Source organism: Corythoichthys intestinalis, chromosome 22 (genome assembly GCF_030265065.1).
Source record: "Corythoichthys intestinalis isolate RoL2023-P3 chromosome 22, ASM3026506v1, whole genome shotgun sequence".
NCBI lineage: Eukaryota > Metazoa > Chordata > Actinopteri > Syngnathiformes > Syngnathidae > Corythoichthys > Corythoichthys intestinalis.
Genome location: NC_080416.1, coordinates 3,506,441 through 3,531,535, shown reverse-complemented (window position 1 = coordinate 3,531,535; position 25,095 = coordinate 3,506,441). Strand labels below are relative to the sequence as shown.

Genomic DNA, 25,095 nt, shown 5'->3' with positions numbered 1-25,095 from the left:
ATTTAACAGCATTGTAAACACATACATATAAGACATGTTTTCCCTCTTTTTTCCCCAAGTATCATTAAAAATAATAATAAAATATATATATATATATATATATATATATATATATATATATATATATATATATATATATATATATATATATACAGGACTGTCTCAGATAATTAGAATATTGTGATAAAGTTCTTTACTTTCTGTAATGCAATTAAAAAAACAAAAATGTCATACATTCTGGATTCATTACACATCAACTGAACTATTTCAAGCCTTTTATTATTTTAATATTGCTGAATTTGGCTTACAGCTTAAGAAAACTCAAAAATCCTATCTCAAAATCTTAGAATATCATGAAAAAGTATACAAGTAGGCTATTCAACTAATCACCTGAATCATCTAATTAACTCGAAACACCTGCGAGGGTTTCCTGAGCCTTAAAAACACTCAGCTTGGTTCAGTAAACTAAATCACAAGTATGGGGAAGACTGCTGATCTGACTGCTGTCCAGAGGACCATCATTGATACCCTCCATCAGGAGGGTAAGACACAAAAAGAAATTTCTCAAAGAGCAGGCTGTTCACAGAGTGCAGTTTCAAAGCATATCCACAAAAAGTCTGTTGGAAGGGAAAAATGTGGCCGGAAACGCTGCACAACCAAGAGAGATGACCGCAGCCTTAACAAAATTGTGAAGAAGAGCCGCTTCCAGAATTTGGGGGAGCTTCAAAGACAGTGGGCTGAAGCTGGAGTCCAGGTATCAAAAGCCACAGTTCACAGACGTGTCCGGGAAATGGGCTACAATAGCCGTATTCCCATGGTCAAGCCACTTCTGAACTCAAGACAACGGAAGAAGCGTCTGACTTGGACTATGGAGAAGAAGCACTGGACAGTTGCAGAGTGGTCCAAAGTCCTCTTTTCAGACGAAAGCAAGTTTTGCATTTCATTTGGAAGTCAAGGCGCCAGAGTCTGGAGAAAGGCTGGAGAGGAGCAAAATCCAAGTTGCTTGAAATCCAGTGTGAAGTTCCCACAGTCAGCAATGGTTTGGGGAGCCATGTCAGCTGCTGGTGTTGGTCCACTGTGTTTCATCAAGTCCAGAGTAAATGCAACTGTGTACCAAGAGATTTTAGAGCACAAATGCTTCCATCTGCTGAAAAGCTCTATGGAGATGAGGATTTCATTTTCCAGCATGATCTGGCACCTGCCCACAGTGCCAAAACCACCAGTAACTGGTGCACTGACCATGGCATCACTGTCCTTGATTGGCCTGCTAATTCCCCTGACCTGAACTCCATCGAGAATTTGTGGGGTATAGTTAAGAAGAAGATGAAAGACACCAGACCTACAAATGCAAATGAGCTGAAGGCCGCTATCGAAGCATCCTGGGCATCAATAACACCTCAGCAATGCCACAGGCTGATTGCCTCCATGCCACGCCGGATTGATGCAGTAATCCGTGCAAAAGGATTCCCAACCAAGTACTGAGTGCATCAATGGACATTTTCAAATGTTTGATTTAGTTTTGCTGTTATAAAATTATTTTTTTACTTGGTCTGAGGAAGTATTCTAATTTTTTGATATAGGATTTTTGAGGTTTCTTAAGCTGTAAGCCAAAATCAGCAATATTCAAATAATAAAAGGCTTGAAATAGTTCAGTTGATGTGTAATGAATCCAGAATGTATGACATTTTTGTTTTTTTAATTGCATTACAGAGAGTAAAGAACTTTATCACAATATTCTAATTTCCTGAGACAGTCCTGTATATATAAACAATTGTTTGTACATGTATACATGCACATATTTTAATACAAAAAAAAAGAAATACTGTATTAATTTTTAATTGAAAAAAATCCTCGATGACTGAGGGCGCGAAGTTTGAAGCGCTAAGTATCAAGGGATCACTGTCATATTCTACACAATGTCATACAAAGACTCTACAACATATATTTCTCAATTATTTTATTTACCGTATTTTCCGCACTGTAAAACGCACCCTCATTGAATGGCCTATTTTAAAACTGTTTCCATTTATAAAGTGTACCACATTATAAGGCGCAGTACTAGTAGTAGTACTTGGGGTTGCATTGACATGTCATGATTACCCAGTATTAATCCATATATAAAGCATATCGGATTACAAAGCGCACTGTTGGCTTTTGAGAAAATCGGATGGTTTTAGGTGCGCCTTGAAGTGTGGAAAATTTATTATTCATATTATATTATTTATAAAGATTTTTATTATTTATATTTAATTTTCTTTTGGTTTTCCCCTCTTATTTTGCAGTAATATTCACGGGTTATCCTGTATAGTTTTTTTCCCCTCGTATTTCTTGTACGTTTGCTGTTCTTAACAAGTTTCAATAACTGGATAATATTGGTTGTCATGGGGATACAATAATTCGTGTCTGACATTTATTTACATCTTACATTTTCACAAGTTTTTAATTTTCTGCTAAATTCATAATTATCGGTAATATTTTAAACTTAAATATTATTTCTGCCTTAACTTTTTTTTTTTAAACAAACTTTATTTACACAAAAACATCTACAAATAATGGGCGAACAGTTCACACACAATCAACAGATTTACAACATCAACAACAACAAAATAATAAATAAAATGGTCGGGGTCATTTTTAACACAAGCCGTACTGTTTGCAAAGTCTGTTGGTCCATATAGCTTTGGGGTTCAAAGAGGAACTTAAATCGTCCAAATATAAAGAAAACATTTTCCAAAAAACATGAAAATTTGGTCTTTGATTAGCATATTTTACACTGTGAATGTTAAATTTTGCCAATATTAAAATAAGATTTACAACATATATTTTATCTATTTCTGGTTCTTCAACGTTGGATAGGCCAAACAAAATAAGTCTAAAAACAATTTTCAATGACGGCACAACTTTGGAATTTTTCGGGTTTCGAAGTTTTGTTCCTACCGGAAGCAGAATTGTGCATCCCGGAAGTGCGTCACGCGTACAGCTTTAGTTTAGTGACAGCAGCAGGCTCGTCGCTTGTGACTCACAGCCAAACGACGATCGGGCCCTCGTTTGACAGTTCGGTGCGTGAAGCCTTTTCACTTGCACTTGTACTCACTATGGCGGCCGCGGATCCCCGGTCGTCAAGTGACGGCAGGCCGGCTAGCAAGGGAGGATACCCGGGCGGGGAGAGCAGCAAGGACCGCGACGGACCGGGCGGCGACAAGGGGCAAGACGAACAGGACCGAGGCAGTTTCGAGTGCAACATTTGTTTCGACACTGCAAAGGATGCTGTCATCAGTATGTGCGGACACTTGTTCTGGTATGTCTAGCTCTGTCTCTCTTTTTTTTTTAAATTTTTTTTTTTAAATTTATTTTTAAAACTATTTCTAATTCTGACCTCGCTCGCGCGGCCTTTATTTACCTCCGTTTTGACGGTAACATGACGCCCAATGTGAGTGAAAGCAAACTTAAACTGGATGTAAACACGCTATTCTTATTCCAATATGGCTCTGGTAGTTGTAATCTCTTCATTGAGCTTTGCACTTTTAACAGTACGGCACGTGCTGACCTCGTATGTTTTGACATGCTTGTCCCTTGTAATACATTAACTTGCTGGCTCAGTGTACGCTTATAATTTAAGACAAAGCTATCCCAACAGAATATGCCACCAATTTACAGTAGTATGGAAAAAAATATCTGAAGCTTTTGGAATTTCTCACTTTTCTGCATAAAATCACCATCAAATGTGATCTTGGTCAAAATCACACAGATGAAAAAACAGTGTCTGCTTTAACTAAACACTCAAACGTTTATAGTTTTTCATATTTAAATGACGATAGCATGCAGAGAATGACAGAAGGGGAAAAAGAAGTACCGTAATTTACGCACTATAAGCCGTTACTTTATTCCTTCATTTTGAAATACTGCGGCTTATAGTCCTGTGCCACCAATTTACAGTAGTATGGAAAAAAATATCTGAAGCTTTTGGAATTTCTCACATTTCTGCATAAAATCACCATCAAATGTGATCTTGGTCAAAATCACACAGATGAAAAAACAGTGTCTGCTTTAACTAAAACCACCCAAACATTTATAGGTTTTCATATTTTAATGACGATAGCATGCAAAGAATGACAGAAGGGGAAAAATAAGTACCGTAATTTACGGACTATAAGACGCTACTTTATTCCCTCATTTTGAATCCTGCAGTTTATAGTCCAGTGCGTCTTATTTGTTGATTAATTGGGTTATTAGGTAACACTTTCTTTGACAGCGGCGTCATAAGACTGACATAAGACAATCATAATTATGACATGACACTATCATGGGTATTAATGAATGCAACTGAAAGATGTCATTAAGTGTCATCCTGCAAATTATGTCGCTAACTGCATTTATGTCCAGCTCGGATCTTACATCCATTCAAAAGTTAGATAATGTGCCAGATGACACGAAAAGATATCTGTCATAAGCACCTATTAATGCTCATGCCAGTGTCATGTCATAATTATGATGGTCTCATGATAGTCTTATAACGCCACTGTCAGATAAAGTGTTACCAAATACCATAACTGGCAATGAATGAAACAACCAGAACAGTAACTGAAGAAATAATTAGCACAGAACATGTATTTTGATTGGTGTAGCGTTTTTGTAGCGTTATAGCATCTGTAGCACTGCACTTCATGCTAGGAGGCATGTTGGACGACATCAGTGTTGGCCGCAGGTGGCAGCAGATGTTGACTGTCTCCCTTAAGGGAGCAGTGATGGCCAAATGAGGCTTTGCAGCCAATTGGTTCAAAGCTTCATGGTGGTGTATTTGGTCTTATGACAGTCTCAAGATGCCACTGTCAAATAAAGTGTTACCAGTTAATATCTTTTGGTGTAAATATCTCATAAAACAGTGAGGGCGGCTGTGGCTTATCTATGAACAAATGCCGTTTTTGTGTCAAATTTGGTGGGTTGCGGCTTATAGTCAGGTGCACCTTATAGTCTGAAAATTACAGTAAGTGAACCCTCTGCCTAAGCAATTGAAACCAATTTTTACCAAACATTTTAAGTCAGGCGTGTGTCCAATCACTGATGAGTGGTTTAAAGGTGCCCTGCCCACTATAAAACACACACCTGGTAAGAAATGTCTTGATGAGAAGCATTGTCTGATGTGCATCATAGCGCGGTCAAAAGAGCTGTCTGAAGACCTGCGATCAAGGATTGTTGATTTGTATAAAGCTGGGCAAGGATACAAAACCATCTCTAAAAAAGTCTGGATTTGATGTTCATCAAATGGCAGTCAGAGAAGTTGTCTACAAATGGAGAGAGTTTGGCACTGTTTCTTCTCTACCAAGTTTGGCTCCCGAGTTCAGCGCAGAATACTCAGAAGTAAAAAAGAATCCTAGAGTGTCTGCTAAAGACTTACAGAAATCATTGGCACAGTCCAATATCTTTGTGTACACATCAATTACAGTATATGTAAAACTATGGCCAAGAATGGTGTTCATGGGAGGACACCACGGAGGAAGCCACTGCTGTCTAAAAAAAAAAAAAAAAAAACCATTGTTGCTCGTTTAGTGTTTGCAAAAATGCACTTGGACACTCCACAGAAGTTTAGGCAAAACATTTTATGGACTGATGAAACTAAAGTTGAATTGTTTGGGAGTAATACACAACATCATGCGTGGAGGAAAAATGGAACAGCTCACCAACATCAACACCTCATCACCACCGTGAACCATGGTAGAAGGAGCATTGTGATTTGGGGCTGTTTTGCTGCCTCAGGTCCTGGACAACTTGCAATAATTAATGGAAGAATAAATTTATCAGGATGTTTTGCAGGAAAACCTGAGGCCAACTGTCAGACAGTTGAAGCTAAAAAGAGGATGGATGCTGCCACAAGACAATGATCCAAAACACAGAAGTAAAACAACTTCAGAATGGTTTCAGATGAAAAAAAGACACGTTCAGGAGTGGTCAAGTCAAAGTCCAGACTCGAACCCCATTGAGATGCTGTGGCATGACGTAAACACAGAGATTCATGTCAGACATCCCAGGAATCTGACTGGACTACAGCAGTTTTGTAGAGAAGAATGGGCCAAGATTAGTCCTGATTGATGTGCCGGAGTAATCTGCAGCTACAGGAAGCATCTGGTTGAAGTTATTGCTGCCAAAGGGGGAGCACAAAATATTGAATGTGATGGTTAACTTACCTACCCCCATCCCTTCTGTCATTGTTTGCATACTAACCTCATTAAAATATGAAAACCTATAAATGTTTGGGTGGTTTTAGCTAAAGCAGACGGTTTTTTTTCATCTGTGTGATTTCGACAAAGATCAGCTCACCATTTGATGGTGATTTCATAGAGAAATGTGAGAAATTCTTACCACTGTACAACCAATGAGAGTTCCATTTAATTGTGGGAAGTGTTTTCCTTCTGGGCTTATAGTGTGCTGACTTAGTTGAGTCGTCAAGAACATCCCCCCTTCTCTCTCTTTTTCCTCCCCTGACGCCTCAAGGTATTGTAATATGATGCAACTATCAGTAAGGCTGCCTGCGGATGACATCAGTTCACCTGTCGCCATTCCGCATAGCTGTTTTCATCACAATATTAAAAGTGACTCTTGATGAACAGAGTCACGATTGAATAAATCAAACGCAGATGCACTGGAGTGCCTAAGCAGTTAACTGCTGGAAGTCTTGTCAACACCATCTTTGGACATTTTGTTCAACTGTTAAAGAATGTCTGACATCTGATAGCTGGTGTTGCACAAACGTCGCATTATCTGTCTGCGTCCATCTTTTTTTTGTGTCTGTCACTGAGTTTCATGATTCAGGTTTGTCATTGGAATGCGTTTATCGCCAGTAGACGTCCAATCTGTTTGAAGTGGGAGGGATGGTATGAACGAATGTCTATGTTCGTCAATGGTTGGCAATTCGAATAGATTTTGATAGCAACCTATTGGTTCCTTTTATTTTTTTTTTCAACAGTGACACCTTTTGAAAAATGTTACAACGATTCTTGGTGGGTGCATATCAGTTACCTTATTGGCTCTAAAGTATCGCAATACAGGTAGTCCCCGTGTTATGAACGAGTTTGGTTCCTACGCTGACCACGTAAACCGAATTTCTGCGGAAGTCTGAATTAAGCCTTTAAGTACCCCAAAATAACTTTCCAAAAAGCCCAAAAGTATTGTATGTTTAATGACGGAGGATGCACCTGCCCTCTGGTGGCAGCGTTGGGTCTGGCTGGACTGTCGCCTTGTATGACTGGGAAGCAGACTCACACGTCTATGGATAAAGGATAGCTGCGCTCTGGTTTGGCCCACATAAGGCTGTAACATAGACTTCATAATGATATTGACGGGGCGCGGGGCCAATTAATACCTATCTCCGTCAAAGCAAACCGAGTGGAAACACAGACAGAGCTTTTTCTGTTGAAAATTCTTGTGAATAAAGCTTAAATCCCTGAATTCTTTATAGATATGGATGTAAAACGGTCTTGGTTAAAAGCAAAAAAAAAAAACGGGCAGTTAGCATTCATTTACATAAATATGTCGAATGTGCTGCTAGTCTTTAAGGCCACCACAAAGAGCTTTTTCCTTTGAAAATTCTTGTGAATAAATTAGGGCTGTCAAAATTATCGCGTTAACGGGTGTTAATTAATTTTTGTAATTAATCACGTTAAAATATTTGACGCAATTAACGCAGACGCCCCGCTCAGACAGATTTAAATGACAGTACAGTGAAACGCTCACTTGTTGTGTTTTATGGAGTTTTGCCACCCTCTGCTGGCGCATGGGTGCGGCTGATTTTATAGGCTTCAGAACCCATGAGCATTGTGTAAGTAATTATTGACATCAACAATGGCGGGCTACTAGTTTATTTTTTGATTGAAAATTTTAAAAATTTTATTAAAACGAAAACAATAAGAGGGGTTTTAATATAAAATTTCTATAACTAACATTTTTCTTTTAAGAACTTCAAGTCTTTCTATCCATGGATCGCTTTAACAGAATGTTAATAATATTAATGCCATCTTGTTGATTTATTGTTATAATAAACAAATACAGTTATTACGTACCGTATGTTGAATGTATATATCCATCTTGTCTTATATTTCCATTCCAACAATAATTTACAGAAAAATATGGCATATTTTATAGATGGTTTAAATTGTGATTAATTGCGATTAATTACAATTAATTAATTTTTAAGCTGTAATTAACTTGATGAAAAATTTTAATCGTTTGACAGCCTTAGAATAAATGCTTAAACCCTTGAATTCTTTATAGGTCTGGACGTAAAATAGTCTCGATTCTTGGTTGAAAGTGCAGTTAGCATTTAATTTACGTAAATATTGCAAACTATGACACCAATGCCGGAGCGGCTAATTTCTCCCATTGATTTTTTTTTTCTCGCAACGTTTCAAAATGCATGCATGGTATGAAAAATATAATAATTACCTTGAATCCTCGACCAATTCCTCCTGAGACAATCCTTCCTTTTTGTATGCGGTACAGCTTTCGTACTTTTTCAACCTAAATCCGGCGTTGGATCATTATGAAGTCTATGGCTGCAAGTTGTTACAGCTAATATATGTTTGTGTATGCGTTTGTAAGTTTACAGCTACAGTTTGTAGAGTTACGTGTGAGCGATTTGCTATGAGAATTGTAAATACGTTAGCATTTGTAGCATTTAAGATAGCGGATTTAGCCAAATTAACTTAATTTCATCTACTAAATTGGCACATTGATCAGACTAGATGGACGTTTGAGCACAAATTTTTTCGTGTCAAGTGTTTCAGTGTTAAAATGCATGTCATTTTGAGCATAAATGTACATATCTGTGTTACAGCTTTACTAATTGTCAAAAGTGAAGCAGGTAAAAAGCTTCAAAAAGGACAACTGCCTTGTTTTATGTCTGTAAAGCTGAACAACTTCACGTTTAGTGCAGCCAGAACAGTAAAGTAAAAAAGAAAATACTTTGAGGTCCAATAAGGTACTGTTTACGTGTCTTCAAAAAAAAAAAAAAAAAAAAAAAAAAAAAAACGACCGGAGACAAAATGGCGGACGAGACTCGAGCATCGTAAAGTCAAGTATGTCGTAACCCGGGAACTACCTGTATTATCAAACTCCTAATGTCTTGTCATCAAAATTAACATTTTTTTTCTCTTGTCTTTCTTTCCAGTTGGCCCTGTCTACATCAAGTAAGTGTTAATCCCTTCTACCATCATGAGATTTGTACATGAGTTTGCACAGAAATCATTTCAATATTAAAATTTCAACACGAGTCAAGCGAACTTGAGTTGAAAGAAACTTTTCCAGTTGTCAAAAAAAAAAATCATTTATGTTGACTAGGAATGTTCATGCCGAAAACAAAACTCGAAGAGCAATGTGTTGTATGTTGAAAGCACAAAGAAACGGGCAATTTTAGACACAAAACTTTGCGATGGGAGTCTAACCAACTACTGTATTTTTCGCACTATAAGGCCCACCTGTCTATAAGCCACCACCTACCAAATTTGGCACGAAAACTGCATTTGTTCATAGATAAGCCACAGCTGACCTCACTGTATTATGGGATATTTACAACAAAAGATATCAACCGGTAACACTTCATTTGACAGCGGCATCATAAGACCAAATGAACCACCATGAAGCTTCATTTGACAGTTAACCTCTGCTGTCAACACTGTTGTCGTCCAGTGTGCTTCCTAGCATGCATTGCAGCACTACACTTGTAAATATCGAATCAAAATTAATGTTTCGTTCTTCAGTTACTGTTCCAGTTGTTTCATTAATTGCTATTCATGGAATTTGGTAACACTTTATTTGACAGTGGCGCCAGAAGACTGTCATATGACTATCATAATTATGACATGACACTGCCATGAACATTAATGAATGCTTATGACAGATGTCATCCGGGAAATGATCTCCCTTTTGAATTGATGTAATAGATCCGAGTTGGACATACATGGAGTTAGTGACATAATTTGCCGGATGACACTTACCAGTAATGACATCTGTCATAAGCATTCATTAATGCCCATGATAATGTCATAATTATGATAGTCTTATGGCAGTGTTATGACGCCGCTGTCAAATAAAGTGTTACCCATAAACCCAAATAAATCAACAAATAAGCCGCACTGGACTATAAACCGTGGGATTCAAAACGAGGGGAAAAAGGTAGCGGCTTATAGTCCGAAAATTACGGTTTATTAAAAGCGGAATTTTCCGTTCTCTTTTAACTGCAGCGACTAAGACAAATTAATTGGCTTGTATTAGAACAGCTTATTTGACCTTGTTTTGCATTAAAATGAAAGCAGTCACGTTTTCTTGCACCTTATCTGATTCCAAATAAACCGGTTAATTTATTTTTCATCTAAATGTGATCATAGTACATCTACCCATCAGCGGCAACTTTTTTTTTTAACCACGTTTTTTTTTATTGGTGACTGAAACTCCATTTGACTAACAGGACTGAAAGAAACAGGAATAGGTTTTTAACATGTTGGCAAATACATGTGATATATGCATATGACCTTTGATGCAACTAGAATGTTAACACGAAGCACATTAGCCTACATATAAATTAGGGCTTTCAAACGACAAAAATTTTTAATCGAGTTAATTACAGCTTAAAAATTAATTAATCGTAATTAATCGCAATTCAAACCATCTATAAAATATGCCATATTTGTCTGTAAATTATTGTTGGAATGGAAAGATAAGACACAAGATGGATATATACATTCAACATGCGGTACATAAGTACTGTATTTGTTTATTATAAGAATAAATCAACAAGATGGCATTAACATTATTAACATTCTGTTCAAGCGATCCATGGATAGAAAGACTTGTAGTTCTTAAAAGATAAATTTAGTACAAGTTATAATATTAAAACCCCTCTTAATGCTTTCGTTTTAATAAAACTTGTAAAATTTTCAATCAAAAAATAAACTAGTAGCCCGCCATTGTTGATGTAAATAATTACACAATGTTCATGGGTGCTGAAGCCCATAAAATCAGTCCCACCCAAGCGCCAGCAGAGGGTGACAAAACTCCAAAAAACACAAGTAACAAGTGGACATTACACTGCTGCTGTAATTTTAATCTGTTTGAGTGGGGCATGTGCGTTAATTGCGTCAAATATTTTAACGTGATAAATTTAAAAAATTAAAATTACTGCCCGTTAACACGATAATTTTGACAGCCCTAATATAAATGTTTTATATTTGCATTTCTTATGTATTTGTCCCTCCCAGCGTTAATTAAAAAAGGAGCAATTTTTGAGTACGCGGCTTGAAAAATGTTTTTTTTTTCTTGTGGCTATTGAAAAACAACAAACTAAACCTATGACTAGAGGTGTGCAAAATTTCCGATTCTTAGATTATTCACGATTCGGCCGTGGAAGAGAACAATTCACAAACATCCAAATTCCGATTATTGAAATATGCCAATTAAAGCGGAAGTACAACACACTCAGCGCGCCGCGCGGTCAATGAGGAACGGAGCGAGAGTAGCTAAACATCATGCTTCTCATTACCCGGCCCCTCGGGCAATGCCCATGCTCAACTCACGGCTCTAGCTCAACTCATGCCACGAGATAAAAAAACACAACAACATACCTGACTGCTGCCGAAAAGCTGCAACAAAGTACATCCACATAATGTTACGGTAGATATCATTTATATAGGACTAGATGCAATATAGATTCGGTAGCGTTAGCAGCAGACCTACAAAAAGCTAGATGCGGGCGTTAGTAAACGGCCGCCATCTTAAAGCAGTACACTTCCCTGCAAGGCTGTTGTAGCGAACCTTCCAAGCAAACCTAATTAACTTTTTATCTAAAATACTCCTAAATCGGTAAAATATTGACTTGAATCTATCTTTAAAATAGTTTTAAAACTTTCACATGTCGAAAGTAGACAAAAGGGAAATTATGGAATAATGGGAGCAATTTTAACGGTTGATTCACAACATTAAATTAATTGAATGTAGTTTAAACTGCTGATACAGAACGGGGACTGGAGTTTTTTATTTACTGTTATTTTTGTATATTTGTTTACTGCTATATGTTAACTTGATACTGAAATAGTAGTTTGGTTTAGCCTGAGAGTATTTCTGAACAATTTTGGAACTAATGTACAAAACATTCTTAAAAAAAAAAAAAAAAAGGGGAGGGGGGGTGCATCAATAATCGTTTTATAATCGAATCAGAGCCTCTGAATCGTAATCGAATCGTTAGGTGCCCAAAGATTCCCAGCTCTACCTATGACCAGTGTTGTTAATCTTACTGAAAAAAAGTAATTAATTATAGTTACAAATTACTTCTCCCAAAAAGTAATTGCGTTAGTAACTCAATTACCTGAATGTAAGAGTAATTAGTTACTTGGCAAAGTAATTGGTGATAATTACTTTTTTTTTTTTCCTCAAAAAAAAAAAAACAAAAAAAAAACATTGGCCACACTATGTGAAGTTTTTTGTGAAGGTTTTTGGTACAATTGGCCCGAGCCCAATTATTTACCCTAATTTACTCTTTACCCTGAATCAACTGTTAAAAGTTGTTAGAATTGCTCCCATTATTGCATTAGTTCCCTTCTCTCTACTTTCGACATATGAAAGTTTTGAAACTGTTTTATCATTTAAAGATAGATTCAAGTCAAGATTTTGCCGATTTAGAAGTATTTTATATAAAAAGTTACTTAGGTTTGCTAGGAAGGTTCTCTACAACAGAGCCATCCTAAAAAGTCTACTGCTTCAAGATGGCGGCTGTCTACTAACGCATTTAGTGTCTGTCATTTTGCATCTAGGTGTATCTATATACAGTACATGTAATATCTACCATATCTACCATGTCTACCATATCTACCATAACATGCGGGCGTAGTTTGAAGGCTATCGGCAACAACATGTATTATTGGAGCTACCTAGCATCGCGTTTGTTCGGCGTCACAACTTTCTTGCCTCCTCCACACTCCTGCTCTGCTCTGTCGTCTCGGTGAGTCAGTCTCCCTCAGACTTTTCGACCACTATAGTAACGCATAGTAACGCATGCCTTTCCGTCCTCAGTAACGGTAACGGCGTTGCCAAGATGAGAAAAGTAATTAATTAGATTACCCACTACTGAAAAAAATAACGCCGTTAGTAACGCCGTTATATTGTAACGCCGTTATTAACAACACTGCCTATGACCAGTTAAAAGGCACATTAATGCAATCGTGATGTAAGAATTCTCTACCTCCGTCAAGTTTGCCCCGCATCAGAAGCAAATTTACATTTAAAAAAAAGAAAAAATAAAGAGTTGCAATTCTTTTATCGGTCAATCTGTGGTCAACCAGACCCCCATTTTGATTAAAAATGGCCAAAACATTTATGTTATGTTTGTGCCGTAAATTTTTTTTCATTTGTGCTGCTATTGTTTTTTAGATATTAGACTTTGGAACCGATTTTCGATCACGTGATTGGATCGGAACATCCTTAACTAATGTGCTGAGTACAGTTTGCTTTCAGGACATAGTCACAAGTATTTGATCTGGGAATGTTGACCCAAGCTTAATGGCCATTACGTTTGCGTGTGATGTAACTTGGAAATCGGCACACGTAAGATGACTTAGTAGAGCTTAAACATCCTAATGCCTTTAATGCTAGGTGTTTACCACTACTTCAGATGGATTAACAATGCATGGTTTAAATGAAACAACCTGGATGAACGTTATGGGTAACATGAATTGGGAAAACTGCTCAAATCTGACAATCCATTCAAGTTTTCCCTTGAATGGACTGAACATTCCCTTCCCTGTCTGGTACTGTGTTCAGTGGTTAGAGACGAGGCCGAGCAGACCACAGTGTCCAGTGTGTAAAGCTGGTATCAGCAGAGACAAGGTCATCCCACTGTATGGGAGAGGAAGCTCCAGTCAAGAGGACCCCAGGTAGGCCCGTCAAGCTGCACACGAGAGTGTGAGATGGCCTTAAATTGTCCTTATAACTGACTAGATATGTCGTACTCAAGGTTGAAAACTCCACCACGGCCACAGGGACAGAGAACTGAGCCAGAAAGCAGAGGCGGGGTGAGTCTGCTTTCAGTACTTCTATGCTTTTATTACAGAAGTACAGTGGTATGAAAAAGTATCCAAACCTTTTGGAATTTCCTGCATTTCTGCATAAAATCACCATCAAATGTTATCTGATCTTTGTCAAAATCACACAGATGAAAAAACTGTGTAGAAACGGGAAAAATAAGTAGGATTGTTCCAATCATGTTTTTTTTGCTCCCGATCCGATCCGATCGTTTTAGTTTGAGTATCTGCCGATCGGATTGCTTTTTTTTTTTTGCTTCCGATTCAATTCCAATCATTCCCGATAATTTTTCCCGATCATATACATTTTGGCAATGCATTAAGAAAAAAATGACTAAAACTCGGACTAATGTATACATGCAACATACAGTACATAAGTATTGTATTTGTTTATTATGACAATAAATCCTCAAGATGGCATTTACATTATTAACATTCTTTCTGTGAGAGGGATCCACGGATAGAAAGACTTGTAATTCTTAAAGGATAAATGTGACTTTGTATATTGTGACTAAATATTGCCATCTAGTGTATTTGTTGAGCTTTCAGTAAATGATATTGTAGCCATTTAACTGGTCTGCCCAAATGCATGATGGGAAGTGCAACCATGACTGTGCGTAGTGGCACCAATTGATATATCTTCTCTGCGTTGGGAAATAACATAAGGTGTTAAGAAAAAGATCAACTACTACTTGCTTCCCCACATTGCTTCACAAGATATTTCTAATTGTTGAGGGAGGGATTGTAAGGCTGTAGCAAATTTAAAAAAGGCGTCAAAGACTGCCAAAATTCACTGTACTCATTTTACACTGCCTTTTGGCTCTACATGTAGGTAAAACGGCGCCATTATTGATTGAATGTGACAATGCGTGAGTAGGTCGTGCAGCGCATGCGTTAATTGCGTTAAATATTTTAACGTGATTAATTTTAAAAAATTTAATTACAGCCGTTAACGTGATAAATTTGATACCCCTACTTTTAGCCAAAACTAAGGAGTCTGGATGATGGTAAAACATTTTGTCTGTAACGTTAAATACAATTAGAAAACGATTTAATAATAAAAAAATAAAAAAAAATTAACAAAAGGCATGTCCGATATTTTTTTGCCGATTCCGATACTTTGAAAATGAAGTGATTGGACATCTTTATTTATGACAGTGTCATCTTTAAAAATAAGTGAACCCTCTGCCACTTGAAATAAATGTTGACCAAACAAAAATCTTAAATCTTAAAATGTGATGGTTCACTTACTTTTCCCCCTTCTGTCATTGTTTGCATACTATCCTCATTAAAATATGAAAACCTATAAATGTGTGGGTGGTTTTAGTTAAAGCGTTTTTTTTCACCTGTGTGATTTTGACAAAGATCGGCTCACATTTGGAGATTTTATGCTGAGATGTGAGAAATTCCAAAAGGTTCATACTTTTTCATACCACCGAAACTCATCTAACATGGCTGAATCCAGCTGCTCCCTGTTAAAACCAACATAAGTGTTTGAGCTAATATGTTTGTTCATGCATGTTATTTAGTTTAGAAGTATATTCAGCAGTATTTTGTGAGAGTGTGTTTTTGAACGATTTGTTAAGAGCTTTGTAAAAAAAAAAAAAATAAAAAAAAAAAAAAAAGTTTTTATAGGATTTAAGCTAGCGGACTTTTTCTATTATTTTGCTTTTCTGTTAAAAAAAAAGAAAAAAAAGTGCATTTTTATAGCATTTAAGCTAGCGGACTTTTTCTATTCTTTTGCTTTTCTGGAAAAAAAAAGTTTTATAGCATTTAAGCTAGTGGCCTTTTTCTATTCTTTTGCTTTTTTGTAAAAAAAAAAAAAAAAAAAAAAAAAAATTAGCATTTTTATAGCATTTAAGCTAGCGGACTTTTTATATTCTTTTGCTTTTCTGTTAGTTGTTTTGTAGAATATCGTAGTGAGCTCTGTCTTTTTTTCCCACAGATGTTCCATGGTTTTAGCGACACCAATTTTCACATGTCGTTCGGCATCGGCGCTTTCCCGTTCGGTTTCTTCACGACGGTTTTCAACGGCAATGACCCCTTTCACCGAGCAGGTAGCTTATGTTAATCAAAAGTTACGGAAATACAATTTTTAATGTGATTTTAATTGGATGTTTTCTTCAGACCAGTACCCAGGTGAAGCTCACGGCAATGGCGCTAACATCAACAACGGGAATTACAATTGGCAAGATTCCCTCTTCCTGTTCGTGGCTATTTTCTTTTTCTTTTGGCTGTTGAGCGTGTGACGAAGAGGACGACCGGCGGACGGATATAAGGACTGGGCTCGCTTCAATGGAAATTACATACTTGACCTGAGCCGCATATGTAAATGTTACATTTTTGATGAGATCCCAATTTGGGAGAGCAGTTGTTTGCAAAATCGTGAAAACCAAGCCCTTCCAACCTGCCTTTTGTTTATGCGGAAGAGTTTAAACAAACTGTTGAATTAGTCTCTCAACCCCTCAAAATATGCCAGATGACATACTTTAAGCTCATTGTTTGAATATTCAGTCTGCCTCTGGTTGGGTCGGAAGAGACAGTATTATTCGAGTTGTCCAATAATGACTTTTTAACTGAAACTCGAAAAATCCGATAGCGATATAGGCGGTCGTGCACTTAACGTGTTATTGCAAATTGTATTGTGATGCTCCACTGGATGCTTTCATAATGATAAACGTAACAACTTCCAGGTTTTCCAAATACGGGTCGTCCCTGGGTTACGACGACTCGACTTGCGCGAATTCAACTTAATGAAGTTGTGGTGAAAAGGAACGTTAACATCGATGATTGCCATAATAGCCATGTTCTTTCCTCTAAAAGGCCAAAGAGTAGCATTTTGGTTCTGAATAATTGGATTTTAGTGGATGTATTTGTCTTGGAAAAAAATGACTGCCAGTGCACTGTGATCTCATTTGAACCTGTCCTGAATACTGTATATGGTTTGATCCTTTCCAGTTCTGCTTGGGTAGTACCCAAAGCGTCCCAAAAAAAGAGCGAAAGTACAAAGGAGAAATCTCAAACCATATTGGGAGATTTGAGGCTGACTGGCTAGTTTAACACTGGAACTACCGGGGGTTTTTTTGGCTATAAAGAAATACCAGAAAGGCGTCAAATGACCCCGATACCAAATTGACTACTTTGTCAAACAGTAAACCACTCAAACAAGCAATCAAGCAGCCTAGGTGTGAAGGGGGGTTTCACTCTGGAAAGCTGCAATTAGCATCTTGAATATTTGCAAATCCAGACTTGTTACCTCCTGGGTTAGTGTAAAAATGATGAGAGGGCCATGTGGCATGAAACTACGACTAGCATCCAGAACTGTAGCTAAACCAGACTGTCTACATTTTCGAAAATCAAGCGTTAGAACATCTGGGACAAATCCCATCAAGCACCTTTACTTTGTCTTGACAAGTCCAATATTCAGTTGTCAAGGTTCACAGTTTGTTATGTTGAAGACAGAACAATGGCCAAAGAACTTTCCACAGCAGCTCAAACAGCTGATTTGTCACAGAAAACATAAGCTTCAGTATACAGTGCATAGCCTTCTAGGCAAACTGCAGCTTTTAAAATATGTAAAAAGGTTGTCCACCCGTTTGCCTGCCTCACTCAAGATGTTAATTGGAGCAATCCAACCCTGTGGTTTTGCAAGTGTGAATGACTAATGAGGACGATAGTGCTCACAAAAGATATGCCGATTAGGGTCAAATGACCCTTCTCTGGTTACAGAAGTGATTTGCATCAACTGATTCACCCATGGTAGTTCTAGTGTTAATGAACTGTGCTGGGATATTAGCGATCAACTGCATCCTGTACGTCAGAGCGAGTGATTCATTTGTACAGTTATTGTAAATGTTTTGTCCTTTGAAATTCATTAGCTATGGAGCTGACAACCAGGATGATTTTTGTAAATTTTGCTACCCGAGGTTAACCTATTCTACATTGGAGCTTGTGTTCGACTCATTTCCGATCCTGTTTGGAATGACAAGGGGGCTAATCTTGATGGGCATCTCGTTATCTACTATGAGGCTAATGTGATGCAAAACAACTAATAAACAGAAAAACAAGCTCTTTTAATCCTGTAGTGACTTTGTAGATGTCCAATTTATTTAAAGTGGGAGGGTGGCAGCCATCCCTCCCACTACTTTTAAGCATTGTTTTTGGCATCCATTTTAATTTTCGTTTTAGACAAAAATACCTATTATATTTTAGTCATTTCAATATGTGTTCGTCTAGTTTCCGTTGACAATTCTCAAAATGTTTTCGTCTATAAATTTCAAAAGTTTTAGTCCATGAATAAATAAAAGGTTTCCAACAGTTTCGAATGATCATGACAGACGACAAGGACATCACTTTCATGATGATAACACACTCAGGAAGAAAACACATTATTTGCAATTAATTAAACTCACCTGGATGCCACGAACTGTATGTAAAATGTTTCCCCAAGATTGAGTAACTGCGCTAAATGCTAATGCTAATGAGGCAAAGCACGTCACATGAGCGACACAACCAAACACTGCTAAATGCATTTTAATTACACATGCAATATGAAAATATCACACATTGTGAATTTATGATGGAAACTGGCGAATTTCCATCTTGTTCTGGCTAGAGGTGGGTAGAGTAGCCAAAAATTTTAATCAAGTAAGAGTAGTGTTACTTCAAAATATTACTCAAGTAAAAGCAGTCATCCATAAAATGTACTCAACTACAAGTACAAAAAGTATCCAGTGAAAAGAATACTCAAATAATGACTCCCAACTTATTTTTCTTTGATATTTTTTTCTTTTAACAATATTTTTTTTAACTGTTGTTATAATGATAAGCATTATTTGTCCCAAGAGCATGAGCGCCCTTTAGTGGAGGAAACAGTTCCTAGTGTGAATAGTGAACAGTTCCCTCATAGTTAGTATTATGAAAACTAGAAACTGCAATCTCTGGAGAAATTACACTAGGGCTTTGCTGTGTGGGGTATAGATCATCGCCCTGCCCAGGTTGGTTTGGGTACATTTCGGGGACAATATCATGTCACTTCCTGTTGATTTGGGGACATTTGGAAGACAAGCCCTGGTCATACAGGTCATTTGGGGGTCGTGTCCTGGTCATATCAGGTCATTTGGGGACATTTGGGTGGCGTGTCCTGGTCAAATTGGGTCATTTGGGGACAATTGGGGGGTGTGTCCTTGTCATATCAGGTCATTTGGGGACATTCGGGGGGCGTGTCCTTGTCATATCAGGTCATTTGATGACAATTGGGGGGCGTGTTCTGGTCATATCAGGTCATTTGGGTACATTTAGGGGGTGTATCCTGGTCATAGGTCTTTTGGGGACATATCAGGTCATTTTGGGACATTTGGGGGGCGTGTCCTTGTCATACCAGGTCATTAGGGGACAATTGGGGGCGTGTCCCTGTCATATCAGGTCATTTGGGGACATCTGGGGGGCGTGTCCTGGTCATATCAGGTCATTTGGGGGGCATGTCCTGGTCATGTTAGGTCTTTTGGGGACATTTGGGGGGCGTGTCCTGGTCATATCGGGTCATTGGGGACATTTGGGAGGTCGTGTCCTAGTCATATCAGGTCATTTGGGGGCGTGTCCTCGTCATATGGTCTTTTGGGGACATTTTGGGGGGGTGTCCTGGTCATATGAGGTCATTTTGGGGGCGTGTTCTGATCATATCAGGTCATTTGGAGACATTTTCACAAATTATGTGATTGGGTCAAAAATTGTTGGACAAGTAGCGCTTTGGAAAAAAAAAATCAGAAAATCGGCGTTAACGGGTAAACAAAAAATTTTTCCGGGTCGTTCGAAAAAGTCGCGCGAAAATTCCTGTCGTGTCGATATTTTAACGGTGCCGATCGGTTAAATGGTTCGGGCTGCGCGGCGCACCGAAAAAACGCAGAGCAGATATTGATTAAATAGATAATATAAAGTTGCAGAACAACATTATCTTGGCCTTTGCAAGGCAGGCAAAGCCCTAGATAATAAAAGGATCATATCTCCGGTTTTCCGTGGTGATTGGTGCCAAAGAAACACAGCGAGAGCGCTTTAAAATCTGCGCTCTCGAGTCATGTGGAGGGCAGCGCTCTATGTCAAATACTTAATTTTTACGGTGCTTTAAAGACACCACGTGATTGAACAAACTGGCGTGATCACAGAACGGCAAGCTTGTGTCTGATTGGAGTCATGTGATTATTGTTGTGACATCTCATTGGTGAAATTAGTCGAGCTACTCTTGGCATTGCTGGCAAAACTACAAAAAATCTAATATGTACAATAAAGAGGAAAAATGTAGCCCAAAGTAACATAGTAAGAGTAGCGTTTTTTCTTCACAAATCTACTGAAGTAAAAGTATGGCTTCGTAAAACTACTCTTAGAAGTACATTTTTCTCCAAAAGTTACTTAAGTAAAGTTAAGGGATTCCATGTAACACGTTACTACTCACGTCTGCAACTGGCATCCATCTCGTTATGCTTTAGTCTCCCAAGACACAGCGCGTCATCGTGAAGTTATTGTAATGAAATCAAATCATGTTTGTTGATGAAATATTATCGTCATTGTTGACGAAAACAACACTGCTTTTCATAAAGGAGGACACGGTGGGCCGACAGCATTTTAAACATTCCTGATATCAAGCGTTTTTATTATAAATGAACAATTTTCAGTTAGCAAAATGTACTTATAAAACTATATCTAAATATATATATATATAAACATTGGAAGTCCTCTGTGCAATTTTTGCAAACAACAGTAGAAGCATTAGAGCCAACTTTGCTGAAATAAAGGATGCAGTCAATCAAGAAAAGTCACATTAACAGGCTCAGTCCTTTCTATCTACAACATGTGCATGAACAAGTTTGAAAAATAATTCCAACGTGCAAAATCAGCATTTTGTTTTTTAGGTAAACGCAAACAATCACATTCAGGGGCTGTCTTCCGAGATCACTTGCTTTTTTTGGGTTTCTTGTTGGATTTATTCAAGATCTTCATTAGTTTGGAGGACATGTAGTAGGGCTTCTCCAGAGAGCCGTCGTTCCGCTCCAGGTCCTCCACTGTGAACAGTTCATCATGTCAATTTACCAGTGTTTATGGGTAGCTAGTGTTCAATGTTGACCGGAGAATCTTTATGATCGAGTACTCACGGAAGCAGAGGAAGAGCGTGTCGACGCACATGCTGTACACACTGAAGAATCCTTGAGCTATGAGGTAGCTGCCAATCACCACTGTCTAGGATGTTCATTTGGAGAGAAACACTTTTGTTCGTAGATTTAGGCGGATGAAGACCCAGTCCTAACCGTATTGGTAAGCCGGTCTGACGCGCTATGTGTAGTCTTGCTAATTTAACATAATCATTATTTTTCATTTCATCATTGATTGTTCATTTTATTTTTGCACTGTGAATGGTCTGCTCACATACCAAATACCAATCATTGTAGTTTGGAGACATCTAATGGTCAATAAGCATAACTGCTGTCCTAAAGTGTGACCAGCTCTTGTACAAAGGCGGAAGGCTTCTATGTTCACTTTGAAGTCATATATTTCGGTTTGTATTCATTTTAATTGTATTTTTAACATTTGTATTAATTTATAACTATGTACTCATGAAAAAAATATATAAATAATGACTAATATTTATTTCAAAATTGTATAATTATGCTTGAGAACTGGTGTCCACATATGTGGACATCACTTTTTCGGTCATGTAGGCCAGTGTTTTTCAACCGATTGTTGTCAACGTTAGCTTTATATAGGATTTAAGCTAGCAGACCTTTTCTATGCATGTTAGCCAATTGTTGTAAACATTAGCATTAAATAGCATTTAGCTAGCGGATTTTGCTAAGCAATTGTTGTAAACATTTGCATTATAAAGCATTTAGGCTACCAGACTTTTACGATGCAAGTTTTTTAATTGTTGTAAACATTAGCATTTAATAGAATTTGAGGTAGCAGACCTTTGCTATTCAAGTTAGCTAATTGTTGTAAACATTAGCATTATATGGCATTTAAGCTGGCGGACTTTTGCAATACAAGTTAGCCAATTGTTGTAAACATTTGCATTAAATAGCAGTTAAGCTAGCGGATTTTGCTAGGCAAGTTAGCCGATTGTTGTAAACATTAGCATTATATAGCATTTAAGCTACCAGAGTTTTGTGATGCAAGTTAGTTGATTGTTGTAAACATTAGCGTTAAGTAGAATTTAAGGTAGCGGACGTTTGCTATGCAAGTTAGCCAATTGTTGTAAACATTAGCATTACATAGCATTTAAGCTAATGGACTTTTGCTATGCAAGTTAGCCATTTGTTGTAAACATTAGCCTTATATAGCATTTAAGCTGGCGGACTTTTGCAATACAAGTTACCCAATTGTTGTAAACATTAGCATTATATAGCAGTTAAGCTAGCGGATTTTGCTAGGCAAGTTAGCCGATTGTTGTAAACATTAGCATTATATAGCATTTAAGCTAATTGACTTTTGCTATGCAAGTTAGCCGATTGTTGTAAACATTAGCATTGTATAGTATTTAAGCTAGTGGATGTTTGCTATGCAAATTAGCCAATTATTGTAAACATTAGCATTATATAGCATTTAAGCTAGCAGACTTTTGCTAGGCAAGTTAGCCATTTGTTGTAAACATAAGCATTATATTGCATTTTAAGCTAGCTGACTTTTGTGATATAAGTTAGCCAATTGCAACAATGCAACAATTGGCTAATTTGCATAGCAAGTCTGCTAGCTTAAATGCTATATAATGCTAATGTTTAACAGATAGTTTCCGGTGCACACTAGAAACAATCTGTTGCGCACTAGATTGGCTTAAATTTATTTTATTTCTGTCTATGTCCCTTTAGGGACTCCTTACAAGGCACAGAGAAAGCTAGGTTTCGTTCCGATTTACTTTCACCGGGGATGAGACGAAACCTACTCTATTATGTTTCACTACCATCAAACATCACACTGAGTAAGTATTAAATGCACTGTACAGAAAGTCATTTGGGAACATTTTTAGTTTGTGGTGTGCCGTAAGATTTTTTCCAATGTAAAAACCTGCCGTGACTACACTTGTATACCAAAAGTTAATATTCTGGCCTACATGACCTAAAAAGCGATGTACACATATGTGGATCCCATGTCTTTATGGGGTAGCTTAATTTATTTTACAATGCCCGCACAACACCAACATAGTAGCGTCCACGGTTAAGCTCATATAGTTATCTACCTGAGGGCAAATGGAATTAAGAAATTCAATCATACTCACAATGATTGGCATCCAGTAGTAGTTGAGGGTCTTGGACTGTGCCGTGCTGTACGGTAGTGGTATCCGACCAGAGAAGAAGAAAAAGGACAATACACCTGGCAAGGAAAAAAACAATCTCATCATTCTCCTTCTTGTAGATGCATTCAAAATGTGCAGTAGAAACTTTGAAGGCTTCAAAGGTGTGATACGTACCGACTCCACCGACGACAAGCAGCTTCCCAAAGAACAGCAACAGGTCAGCCACTTTATCCAAAATTACAGTTCTGCCAGGCAAAGAAATGTACACCTTAAGTATGTTGTACTTGCTGCTGAGCGAGTGCCGTAACATTTAATTTGGCACCATTAACTTAGCTTGACGACTTATTTATTTACAGACCGGACTTACGTGACTTTACAACGCCTGGGTCTTTTTTTTTTTTTTTTTTTAAGTTGCCTCTTGTTTTGTGATGCATGCTTAAATTTGAGTGCAGGAAGAACAGAGCAGGTTGTACTTTCGCACGTGTGAGCATTTACACACCCGTCCACCCCACACACGGCACATGCACACTGTAGGAAGCAGCTGAGTGAAGAGGTGACAGCCTGCGCGCATATTTGTTGCTTGTGAAGCACCTTTTGTACTGTTTATTGTGCGTTTTCAGTTGTGGTCGAATACTTGGGGTGAGTTTATGTGAATGTTTTTAATTATGTGCGGACGCTAACCGATACATGCTAATTGTTTGTTATTGCTGTATTAGCAACTACTTGTTAACACAAATTTGAATTGCTGTTATTGAAGACAGACTGATTTAATCTCGTTTTGCAAGTGTTTATGTCATGTACAGCTGAATAAAGTCCACACAGACCACACAGAGGTCTGACATCGTCATTTCGGAGCTTAACTCACTGTCTAGCTAGGAATTATTTCCAATGTCTTGGCCAGGACAGTACATTGACGTATAATACATGTTTTTGGATTGTTTTTTTTATTTTATTTTTATTTTTTGAGAGTGTTTTGAAGTATTTAAAGGGTTAATTCCGATTTACGCGGAAATCTGGGTTTCGTCGCCAGTGCAGGTACGGAACTCGTTCGTAAACTGGGGACTATTAGTAAGTCATCCTGAAATTGACCTGTGACCTCATTACCCCAAAATTTAATCATATCTCCGTTTCATATTACAATCATATATTGCAAGTTTTGATAATCCCTTTATTGGTGTTTGAGTGATCGTGGAATTCCTTTGCTGACCTCAGTGACCTTTGCACCTAAAACATATTCGCCTCTTCCATTTCATATTACAAAAAAAAAAATGTTTAACATTATATTAAGTTTAATACTAATCCCTTTACTCATTCTTGAGTTATCTTGAAGAAAAACGTACACAAAGACAAAAAAAAAAAAAACGCATGGCTTATTTGATCAAATAAAATATTACTTTTTCTAAACTTATAGACAAATGCCCCCAACTAGCTATCTCTTTGAAAAAAAAAAAAAATCAAAGGCACAAAAAAAGCACAAACCTTATAATATTTCTCATGATCAGAAAGAAAGCCTTCTTGGCTGAGGTACAGAAGTTCTTCCCATAAACAGCAATCTTTGGAAAATCACAAATACAAACATGAGCTAAATATACAGAAATACATACTTTACTCTGCACTACTGACATATTTACTTGTACCCATTAAGCTTACCATGATGTAGGCGTTTCTATTGAGGAACTTGATGAACTTCTCGAGGCACCAGAAGCAGCATTTCAGGCAGCACACAAGAAAGCGTGCGCACCGGTTTTGTGCACCTGA

At 37.6% G+C, this 25,095-nt stretch overlaps 2 protein-coding genes across 3 annotated transcripts in view; one reads left to right on the top strand and one right to left on the bottom strand.

Moving 5' to 3' along the window:
• Positions 1-2,962: 2,962 nt before the first annotated feature.
• On the top strand, positions 2,963-19,260 carry rnf5 (ring finger protein 5). The gene is made up of 6 exons (XM_057828418.1): positions 2,963-3,298; positions 9,161-9,179; positions 13,801-13,913; positions 13,994-14,051; positions 16,006-16,117; positions 16,188-19,260. Exons 1-6 carry the CDS (start codon positions 3,096-3,098, stop codon positions 16,307-16,309), a joined length of 627 nt encoding a protein of 208 aa, XP_057684401.1. The 5' UTR covers positions 2,963-3,095; the 3' UTR covers positions 16,310-19,260.
• Positions 19,261-20,673: 1,413 nt separating this feature from the next.
• slc44a4 (solute carrier family 44 member 4) overlaps positions 20,674-25,095 on the bottom strand; it is a 28,562-nt gene continuing 24,140 nt past the window's right edge. For both annotated transcript variants that reach the window (XM_057827894.1, XM_057827895.1), the window contains exons 18-23: positions 24,988-25,091; positions 24,817-24,890; positions 23,512-23,582; positions 23,320-23,414; positions 21,206-21,290; positions 20,674-21,115 (exon numbers count right to left, since the gene is read on the bottom strand). In XM_057827894.1, coding sequence (XP_057683877.1) covers positions 21,006-21,115; positions 21,206-21,290; positions 23,320-23,414; positions 23,512-23,582; positions 24,817-24,890; positions 24,988-25,091 — 539 coding nt within the window. In that variant the 3' untranslated portion in view covers positions 20,674-21,005. The remainder of the gene's footprint in view (positions 21,116-21,205; positions 21,291-23,319; positions 23,415-23,511; positions 23,583-24,816; positions 24,891-24,987; positions 25,092-25,095) is intronic.